The sequence below is a fragment of the Narcine bancroftii genome, chromosome 13 (assembly GCF_036971445.1).
Source record: "Narcine bancroftii isolate sNarBan1 chromosome 13, sNarBan1.hap1, whole genome shotgun sequence".
Taxonomy (NCBI): domain Eukaryota; kingdom Metazoa; phylum Chordata; class Chondrichthyes; order Torpediniformes; family Narcinidae; genus Narcine; species Narcine bancroftii.
This window is the reverse complement of record NC_091481.1, coordinates 11,322,713-11,334,277: the sequence shown is the minus strand read 5'-3', so window position 1 is coordinate 11,334,277 and position 11,565 is coordinate 11,322,713. Positions and strand designations below refer to the sequence as shown.

Here is an 11,565-nt window from a genome sequence, read left to right as displayed (position 1 = left end):
TAGTTCAGCGTAGCCATTTTATATTTTGTTTATCTTCTCTTTCCGTTTTTCCATCATTACCTTTCCTTCTTTTCCATTTCTGTTTTCTTATTTTCAACTCTTTATAAGACAACATTCCTACAACATCCAACATTTTCCTTATTCTCCTATTTCTATCTTCTTTATCCCCAATCTCCCCTTCCCCTCCTGAGTTGTCCTTTATCCCTTGTCGGACAACCACATCTCCCCTCTCCATTTGGATTTGCGAATCCACTCGCAAGCGTCAACTGATTTTGCAGTGACCGCTATTTCCCCCCACCCAGCCCCCCCCAGAAAAGATTTCACTTTTCATATGTCACAAAGGTCACTCTTTTAATTCCCTCCTTATTCTCTCTATTCCATTACCTTCCCTTATTAATTCTTGTCTATACTATCTATATTTTCCTCTAAGTACAGATACATTCACGTATGCACATTGTCTCTATTCACTCTTATACCTCTTTACCCGCATACATATCAATCGTGATCATTTTTACTCTCATTACCCGTCTTCATCCCTCAGTCTATTTTTGTAATTGTTCTGCAAATTTTCGTGCTTCTTCTGGATCCGAGAATAGTCTGTTTTGTTGTCCTGGAATAAATATTTTCAATACTGCTGGATGCTTTAGTATAAATTTATACCCTTTCTTCCATAAAATCGCCTTTGCTGTATTGAACTCTTTTCTCTTCTTTAGGAGTTCAAAACTTATATCTGGATAAATGAAGATTTTTTGCCCTTTATACTCCAGTGGTTTGTTGCCCTCTCTTACTTTTTCCATAGTCTTCTCCAGTACCTTTTCTCTTGTAGTATATCTTAGGAATTTTACTACAATAGATCTTGGTTTTTGTTGTGGTTGTGGTTTAGAGGCCAATACTCTATGTGCCCTTTCTATTTCCATTTCTTGCTGTAGTTCTGGACATCCTAGGGTCTTAGGGATCCACTCTTTTATAAACTCCCTCATTTTCTTGCCTTCTTCATCTTCCTTAAGGCCCACTATCTTTATGTTATTTCTTCTGTTATAATTTTCCATTGTATCTATTTTTTGAGCTAGTAGTTCTTGTGTCTCTTTAGTTTTTTTATTAGATTCCTCCAATTTCTTTTTTTAAGTCTTCTACCTCCATTTCTGCTGCTACTGCCCGCTCTTCCATCTTGTCCATTTTCTTTCCCATTTCTGTTAAGGTCATATCTATTTTATTCATTTTCTCTTCTGTGTTGTTTATTCTTTTTCTTAAATCATTAAATTCCTGTGTTTGCCATTCTTTAAATGACTCCATGTATCCTTTAATAAGAGAAAGTAAAACCTTTATCTTGCCTTTCTTTTCTTCTTCTATTTCACTGTACTCTTCCTCTTCTTCTTCCTCTGGGTTGACCATCTGTTGTTTCTTTGTTGCCCTTTCCTTCTCTTCTTTCTTGTTTCTATTGTCTTCTGTGGTCTCTTCTTGCTGCAGGTGTTCTGCAGCTGTCGTTGCCGGCTGTGGAGATCGACTCCCCAGCTGGTCCCCCCTCCCGTCGGTGTGTTTTTTTTCATGCGCGGTTGCGCACTTTTACTCGGCTCAGCGAGCCATTTTTGTAGTCCATTATTTACCGACCTGAGGGAGCGGGTTTCTCTCTCCGCAGCGGGCCTCTTCGGACAGGTAAGGCCTTCACCTTTTTCCTCCGTTGTCTTCTCTTCCTCTCTTCTTACCGTTGATTTTGATTTTTCTTTTTTTGTCGCCATCTTCTTTTCACCTTTATACTCACTTTTCTGTAACTTTTATTTCTGTGCCTTTGTGTTTTCCTTTGTTTTTCCCGACTTTTCTGGAGAGGGCTGGAGTTCACCGTCCGGCCACTACTCCATCACATGACTCCTCCCAGGAGTAGATTTTTGAGGGCAGTATACTTGCCCACTGCTGGTGGCCGGTGAATGATGTTGTCCACCCTCGCCGCCGTGTCCTGGTCCAGCGCACCCACGACGTGGTAAAATTGTGGCGTCGGCTGAGATGTTGCAGAGGTGGAATTGTGCCTTTGCCTGCCTGAACCACATCCATGGACGATGGAGCCAGAAGTCGGGGCTGAAGGAAATCATTGCTACCACACCGATGGTTGTTAATGACTGTTTTTATTCAAATTCAGCACGTCCCTTTAAGGGCAGCATGAGCTCAGTCACCTGGTCCATCGTGACATCATAATCGCTGCCCAGGGCGTGCGCTGGAAGGGATGCTGGAGTCCGAGAGAAACCTCTGACGATGTCATTTCCCCATGGCTGCCCCGCCAAGTGGCGATACAAGCGGGGCCGGTTTGCCATGAGGATGTGCGCCGCCATAATACCATAGTTATGTCCCAAATACTATGGTGCCCTGAAATGGGGGGACTATGTATATGTAAACATATCAAACTAAAATGTACACAAATACTCTTTAATAAAATCTGGAATGTGTGCTTTAATCACATTTGTTCGATAACAAATTTTAAACTGTGGAGCACAGGGGCAAATAAAGGAAAGAAAGTAGCCCTTTCTCCCAAATATTATGGAGGGCACTATAACATAAGAAATAGGACCAGGAGTAGGCCATTCGGCCTGTCAAGCCTGCTCGGCCATTCAATGAGATAATCATTGAAATACTGTAGAGTTCCAAAAAGAAAAACTGAAGCAAAATCCTGGAAATAGCTTTAGTTCCTTTCTAGCCTCATGCTATCCTTTACATGCCAACAAAATAAGTTATTTGAAATTGAGCTTTTGTAGTGAAATCTTACAAAATTCTAAGAGTAATCGCCTGTCAACTGAATCTGTTGGGTTTTGTGACTTATCACTAGCAGTAATCGTCGGTGATTTACCCAGTGACATGACACCTTCAGGGCACACATACAGGGCCATATCCTTAGCCAGCTAAGTGGAACACTGCTTAGGAACTATTTGTATCTCTGTTCAGTCAGTCAAAAATTGATTTATTAACCCAGGGCATATTCCTGATTGTATAAATGGAAGGATTTCGCTGAGTCTTTTAAATTCTGAAAGGCCACAAATCCCTTATTCATTTCCAACAAGGTTCTCATGGTTTAACAATGTCCAGGGGATTTGATATGAAGCTTCTTTGCTCTGTTAGAACAGTGATGTCCGGTGGAAAGTGCTGACATCAGAGGTGAGACTTAGATGACGTTATTTTAGACCAATGCTCACAGTTTGACAGAAAATCTCATTCACAATATATTACATGAATATATTTGTTAACAAAAGTAAATAAAGCCCTTACAACAATAAAACCTTAGTTTTAATGTTAGCAAAAGGCTTAAAGTTCACAAGCATCCAATGTAAAATGATTATGCAGGTCACAGGCACCAATTACTCATTTTTAATATACAAAACAAGATTGCAATTAGTCAGCTTCCATGTTCATCTCATAGTGTATTATCTATAATAAGAGGCACAGGAGTTAAAGCATCTGGGGTAAGTGTCTTAAAGATTGTGGGAGTGATATGCGATATGTGAAATATAGATGTTTACCAGGCAAGGTGAGACTTGATGTAATGTTATTTGCAAAACAGTATATGGTTTTGGGAATAGATCATTGTTATCCACTTTGAAAAGCTTTATTTGTATTTACTTTTTTAAAAATGGAATGCGCTTCTTAGCATTAGGACATATGCTATTCAAGACTCTTATATGAGCAAAAAAATGATGATTTATTTGTATAGATGAAATACTTGTCCTGCATATGTATTTGTCCGGTATGTGTGTCATGTCTGGTTGTGTGCCTGGAATGTTTTGCACTGAGGATTGGAGAATGCTGCTTTGTCAATTTGTATTTGCACAATCAGATGACAATAAACTTGACTTGGATGCCATAGTGCTTATAAACATTTTTTGAAGTAAAATGATTCAGAAGGGAACAGTAATCATTACATTTGCCCATTCCATCCCACCATTCATCTCTGCCATCAGTAATGGGGAAAGGGATGAGGCCACAGTTATCAGTGCTTCCTTGGGCAGAGACAGTGGATGTGTTTGAAACTAGTGCCTGGGAATATTGTAACGATTGTACAATTTTATGGCACAGAAAGAGGCTTTGTGCTGACTTTTTGAAAGAGCAAAACAATTAACCCTACTTGCATGAGATTTCCTCAATTTCTTGGAATACGAGGTTGAATCCCCAGTTTAAAGCTTACATTTAATCTACTGTACTTACTTTCAAGCAGTGCATAAAACAATGTAAAAATATTCCACAAAAATAGTTTCATCATTTTGGTCCTAGTCTTTTGCAATTACCTTCAATCTGTAAACAAAATCACTCCAGCCAGTGCAAAGGCCATTTTAAAATTTCACATTAGTGTTTGAAAAAGAGCACTCACTTTCTTAAAGAAAGTCTAAATCTATGCAGTCTGGCAATGTGAAGAGGTAGATAAGTTTTGGAAAGATACAAGTATTTTATTGGGACAAATTTTGAAGATGCCGATTTTGAAGGATCCCAGAATATTTTTATTGGGAGATATTCTTCAGTTGAAGTTGGATCTTTATCAGAAGAGGTTTTTAAGTGTAGCAATAGAAAAAATATATAGCTGTAACGTGGAAATCAGATGATATTGTGGGGTTGAATAGATGGCAAAGGGAATTATTAAATTGTGTACCGCTAGAGAAAATAACATACAATTTACGAAACCAACCAGAAAAATGTAATAAGAGTTGGAAACCCTATAAGGATTTAATTGCTACGATTTTACCTACAGCATTCGCCCCCACCGTTCCTTCACTTAACCCGACCTAATTAGTTCATGGTTTAAAGATTATTATGTTAATATGCAATTAATCAGTTAAAAGATGTATGTTTGTTAGACAGGCTTTTCTTTTTCCTGATTTCCTTTTTTTCCTACTTTTTTGGGGAGGGTGGGGGGGTGGGAGAATAAATCTATTCTTTTTGCATCATAGGTTTTATTATTCTTATGATATGGATTGATGCAAATGAAAAATAAAATTTACAAAAAAATATATGTCCAAATCTCTTGATTGGTTGGAGTTTGATTATCTAAATCACCAACATCTCGCAGCAAAAGTGTGTAATAAACATACTAAATAATATTAAAGGATTTTGTTTGGGGAAGTTTACGCAATGAGTGTACAAAGGTCAGGAGTAATCAACAGACTCCCAGCATTACCCAACAAGCATTACAAAACTGACACTGCGAAGTCCTCCTCACTAACTTCCTGAAGTGTAAGGTTAGAAACACAGCTCCTCGAACTGAACTGGTTCTACATAACAGTAGAGGTTATGAATTTAAAGGACAACATGGTTAAGAATTGGAAATTGGACTGATGATTGAAGATCTATCTTCTAATTCCATCATGCTAACTGGAATTTAAATTCAATTAAACAGGAATCTGATATCAAACCTAGTGTAGAGCTCGTCGAAAGAATCAAAGACTTGTTGATCCAAACCAAGGCTTTTATTAGCTAAAAACAGGACCTCTTCACAGGTGGCCGACCAGTCCGGAATGATTTGACCTGGTTAGGGACACAACCCTTTAAGGCCTAGACAGTAGGCGTGGCTAAGCTCTCAGCCAATCGCTATAAGCACAGTCTAGATACTGTAACTAGTGGTGATAGATCTGTACTATCACTCCTAGTACTTCCAAGGGTGATTGTGATCCCAATTTTCAAACCCACCTGGTGCACTTACTATTGTTTAGGGAAGGAAATATGCTACCTCTACTTAATCTGGACTCAACCTGCCTCTGAAATGTCATGGCAAGCCCTTGGGTTGTATGGTGCAGTTACTACAAAATATAAGAAGAGTGTAACAGGATGGACCTCCTGAATTGATCTCAGCATTCCTTTTAAAAAGGACACACATTACCTACCCAATCTTCCAGTTTTCTGTTTTTTTTTTGAAGAGGGCAGAACAGTAGATGTTGTCTCAATGGGTTTTAAGAAGGGCTTTGACAAGAGCCCATGTGGTAGGCTAGTCTGGAAGGTCAGATTACATGGGATCCAGAGTTATCTGGTCAATTGGGTTGATGGATTGGAGTCAGTGGGTGGTTACGGAGAGTTGTTGGTAGTGCATAGTTAATTGCAACTCAAACAACACTCAAAAGCTCAATGCCATTCAGTATAAAAGACCAGGTTTGTTTGGTGTCCTACACATCATCTTCTGTGTAAATTTGCTCCATCACAACAACTTGGCAAAACTTGTTCAAGAATGTCTTCTCATCGATTCAAGATTCTTTCATTGTCATGTAATAAAACAGAAAATGTAATATTTCACAACATTTCCTTTAGTTTGTCATAAGCAAAGTGCTGCCATTAGAATTGACAGGTGCTCCTGACAGTAAGAGAAAGAGAAGCAAAAGAGAATTGCTTCAAAGTCACCAAGCGTCTGCGGATTCACCTCCAGCAATCCCTCAGCTTCTGCAGCTACACATACCCCTATTCTATCCATTGACACCTGAGCTCCAGATCCAAACTTCCAATACAATCAGGAAACCTTCAGCACCCGAGGCCCTTCAGGAACCCTTCTTGCCCTCAGAACCCTCTGGAATCCTATTTCTGATACCAGGCTCCCATGCCAGACTCCAGCAGCCCAATGTCTGTTCAGGTCCTTTGACTGCGAGTTTACAGCAGCTTGCAGCCTACTTGGGTCCTTCAGGCACTGAGCCCCTTGCTGATCTGCTGTCATAGTCACTGTCCTGTAAGGTTGTCTCCTATGCTTCTTCTCAATGGGGGGGTGATCCCCTGATGCAAAATTTTAAATAAAATCATCGTTGGCTCCTTTAACAGGGAATTTAAAAACTGAACGGAGCTGTCAGCATTAGATTTGGGCACTTGGATCCTGTGGAGGTGCGATGTGTCTCCGCTCCCCATTCTCTCCAGGTCCACACCATAGAAGACCCATGGCAGTAAATACATTGGAACATTATCACCTGAAAGCTTCAAGTCACATATCATCCAGAGATATATCACATTTCTTGTCTGGAACTTCCTATCTCATGCCCCAAAGAAAACTGGCTTTGATAGCATTACCCACATCCAATGAATGCATTTTTATTTTTAAAAATGTATATTATTTGTAAGAATTTTATACAAGAGAATGATTTAATTCATTCATTTTCTTATTCTTCTAATCTGTTTACTGACTTATATTGAACATAGTACGAGAGTTACCTTACATTCATATATTTACAAGTATATAAGGAAAAGTACATTTCAGTATTTAACAAATATACTTAACCATAAATTTATTCTCCTCTTGTAAAACCAAAAAAAAAGAAAAAAATTTTATTACAAAATCCCCTCTTTAAAAAAAAAATTTAAAAAAGAGGGACCGGGCTGTCCAATCTGAGAGTAAAGTAGGAAAACAAAGGGTTTCCTGGTTAAAACCAAATTTACCATAAGGAACTAGGATAGAATCCAGTATAAAATTATGATTCTTAAACTATATGGAAATGTTGAATAAATGGTCACCAAACTTCTTCAAATTTAAAAGAAGCGTCAATGACCGACTCTGAATTTTCTCCAAAGTTAAACATGACATAATTCATACATTTTCAACCTCCCATTGCTGCAGTCAGAGGTTTCCACCAGCTTCAAAAGGGCATCAATCATCCCAGTACCCAAGATGAGTAGTGTGGGCTGTCTCAGTGATTAAACGCTTTGAGAGGCTGGTCATGGCCAGAATTAACACGTACCTAAGCAAAAATCTGGACCCACTGCAATTTGCTTATCATCACAATTGCTCCATGGCAAATGCAATATCGCTGGCTCTCCACTCAGCTCCGAATCACCTTGAAAACAGCAATTCATACATATGGCTGCTCTTCATTGACTACAGCTCAGCCTTCAATACCATTATTTCCTCAGTGCTGGTCAAGAAGCTACAAACTCTAGGCCTCTGTACCTCACTCTGGAAATGGACCTTGAATTGGAAACAATATCTCGTTTTCACTGATTATCAACATTAGACACACCCCAAAAATGCGTGCTTAGCCCACTGCCCTACTCATTATACACAAGCATAACACAAGCCACAGCCCAGTGATAATTCGATACATTGTAAGAACTGAAGGAAGCCTTGTCACAGTCTGTTCCAGAATTCAATACATTTGTAAAGACACTGTGATTTTTCAATGGAGAACCATTCAGACTGATGAGAAAGCAGCTAATTTAGGCGGCTCTTGAGGCCAGCCATTTTTTGTGGGCCTTTTAGGTGGATTGACCTGCGCCAGGAGAGTCTTTTTGGGAACCAAAATGCTTCATTTTGATTGGAACTAACAGTGGGTGTCACTTAGATAGACTGCTTTATTTTAAGTGTGACTAGCAGTGAAGTTACTTAAGAGACCGGTGCCAGGGTTTTGGAAGCTTCGTGGAAGCAAGTTCAAGTCTTGCCTACAAAAGGTCCAGGAGTGTAATAACCACAGCTTGTATGGATAGACATTTCTTCAAAGCCAACGCAGAAGAATTTGAGAGTCTGTAGCAGCCACTACTCCAGTCTTCCCATGATTTCAACATTAATTCTGGACATCAAATTTCAAATTCAATACTGAATTTAAAAGACTAACTGGTGATAGATTTAGTGTTAAGGATAGTTTAAGAGTCAAGACTATAGCTTAAGAGTAAGAAATGAAATTAATAGTTTAAAATTAAACACTGTCTGGTTCATTGTCTATTGCTGCTCGTTACACATGGTTTGTAACAATACACCCATGACTGTGGGGCCAGGCACAATTCCAATACCATCTACAAGTTTGCCGATGACACCACATTTGTTGGCAGAATCACAAATGGCAATGACGAAGTGTTCAGGAGGGAGATAGATCAGCTATCGTGTAACGACAACAACCGTGCGCTCAACGATAGCAAAGCCAAGGAGATGATTGTGAACTTCAGAAGGGAGTCAGGGGAACACAACCCAATCCTCATCGAGGGCTCAGTAGTGGAAAGGGTCAAGAACTTCAAATTTTTGGATGTTAACATCTCTGAGGATCATTCCTGGAGCCTCCATGTGGATGCAATCATAAAGAAGGCTCACCAGCAGCTATACTTTGTGAGGCATCTGAGGTGCCTGGTATGGAGGCGCCAACTCTTAGGACAGGAATAATCTCCAGAGGGTTGTTAACTTAGCTTGTGACATCACAGGCTTCAGACCTCACTCCATTGAGGACATCTACATGAGGCGGTGTCTTAAAAAAAGTCTCTATCCACAAAGACCCTCCCCCCTCCCTCTGCTACCATCAGGGAAGAGGTACAAGAGTCTAAAGACGAGCACTCAGCAGCACAAGGACAGCTTCTTCTCTGCTGCCATCAGATTCCTGAATAATCAATGAACCAAAGACATGGCCTTACTGTTCATACACTGATATTGTTATTTTTATATATATATATATATATATATACACACACACACACACACACACATAGTAACCTCATAAGATGTTTGCCCTGTGATTCTGCCGCAAAACACCAAATTTCATGACTTGTTTATGATAAATCCTGATTTTGATTCTGATTTCTTTTCAATGGATGTACACGACAATTTATTAGTAGATAAAATATTGAGGTATTTGTACATTTTTACATATAATTTTCTCTATTTCTCCTAGATACTATTATTGGAAAAGAAAATTCTTCGAGTATTCCTATGACATCCACTGTATCCAGCCACAGTTCAAAAGGAAACTGCAGTTCATGCAAAGATTGGAACTTCATTTACCCTGAAGGAACCCAAGAAACTTCTCTGAACCCTCATTTCTTAGTCATCCCTCCATTGTTTGTAATCCTCCACACAGATTGGAACACAGCATTAGCTGAATGGGGCTTGGCTTGGGACCTCCATGTTTATGGACTCGGGTCAGCATTTGGCTTTGCAGGAGTCATATCTGCACTCGGTATCCTCTGGCTTCCCCTCAGATCTCCTTCAGGCTTCGGCTATTTTATGGTTCTCAATGGATTGCTTCTTCTGACAAGCTCAACTAGGACTTTCACTTTCCTTTATGATGCCTACTGTTACCAGGACAAATTACCCGCAACAGTTGCCTTGCTCCTTTATGACTTGGTCTTTCCTTGCCTTACTTCTGCTTTTGGAGTCATAATCTTGGTTCTGTCACTGAGACCTGGCATGCAAGTTGTGGTATCACGATTCCAGCGATCATGCCTGCTAATTGGTCTGGTTTTATTCCACTTTACACTTAGTGTGGGCATAATCCTGGTCATTGCACTGCTAAAGCAGACTCCCTTCCTTCTCTTTGTATCACATGGAATCTTTGTGGTTTTGGTGACCATTTTATCCATTTTGTTTTTCATCATATACTGTCACACCCATATAGTTAACATGCACGTTTACAATGTGAAGTCCTCGACACACTCCACAGAAGCCTTCGACATCCAGCCCTTTGAAGACATGGAGCACTGGGCAAGGATGGCCAGGTTAGCCATGTGGACAACAGTGTTTGGCTTGTGTTGTGCTGCATTTCAATTGTATGCTGTTCTGTATGGGCTGGGCTTGGCTGGAGATAATGTTTTCCAGCCATGGCCTTGGTGGATTTTCCAGTTTGGCACCAGTCTGTGTGAGGTGGGGATGTCGTTCACCATGTCCCTTATTGGTGTCTATCCTTTGTTTTGCATCTATGAAAAGACAAATGATACCTGTTGCAGCAAACTGTTCTGCCTTTCTCCAACTCTTGCTTCCATGAAAGCCCCCATATTTGCCAACACCTATCCGTGGTCTACGTCCCAACAAGTAAAACCGCTGAGCTGTGATGCGATGGTTCAAAGTGAATCCGAATGCCTGCCACTCTACGCCATGTCTGACAACCAGCTAAGCAGTGGTGAGGAGATCAACCTGATCTATCATAGCAGTGAGGTTAAAAATCTGGACTTCCATTTAAGGTGTGGTGGATCCTCCAGGACTTGCTCCTTCATCAGTGTTCAGGTGGACAGCGACTCCACTGTTGACCTAAGACCCCCTTCTCCAATTAATTTAAGGCGTAGTATAGATGAAGCTCTTTTCAGTGAAGCCCTCATTCCTGAAGGCCTCTTCCATTGGTCAAGGCTGCACAGTTCCAGCAATATATCCCTCTGCGAGAACAGGTCTCTGCCAAGCAGTAGTGAAGTCTTCAAAGAAAAGGCAGCAGATAGAGGGCTATACCGGACATCATCTTGTGCTGGGATGGAGAGACCAGAAGTTGGCAGGGGAATCCCCAGCGCATTTAGGAAGCTCAATGTTATCCCAGCCTTGGCTGTTGATAGATGGGAGGACAGTTCTGCAAGTTCAGTCTGCAGAACGTCACAGGGAGGATCTTCGCTGGCACTTTGCTCCATGCCAGATAAGCAGAGCATCCCAACCATTAACTCTGAGCATAAATATTTCAGGAACTCCTCTGAAGCAAGTCTTTCCCAGATTCAGGCTTTCCCCACACCAGAGGTCATGGACAATAATGCCCTCCCAGATCCAGCAACACAAGCTGAATTTGTGAAGATCTGCAGGCAAATCGACCAGCTGAGTATCAACAGTGACACAATCGAATTGTGAGTCTGGCATTGGGACAGTTGCTAATCTGTGCTATGCTTTCCCTGCCTCTTATT

The 11,565-nt window shown here is 40.5% G+C and overlaps 1 protein-coding gene across 1 annotated transcript; it reads left to right on the top strand.

Annotated features, from left to right (window-relative positions):
* The first annotated feature begins 3,940 nt into the window (after window positions 1-3,940).
* On the top strand, window positions 3,941-11,512 carry prrt4b (proline rich transmembrane protein 4b). The gene is made up of 2 exons (XM_069907702.1): window positions 3,941-4,034; window positions 9,585-11,512. The coding sequence occupies exons 1-2, from the start codon at window positions 3,941-3,943 to the stop codon at window positions 11,510-11,512; spliced, it is 2,022 nt and encodes a 673-aa protein (XP_069763803.1).
* The last annotated feature ends 53 nt before the right edge of the window (window positions 11,513-11,565 follow it).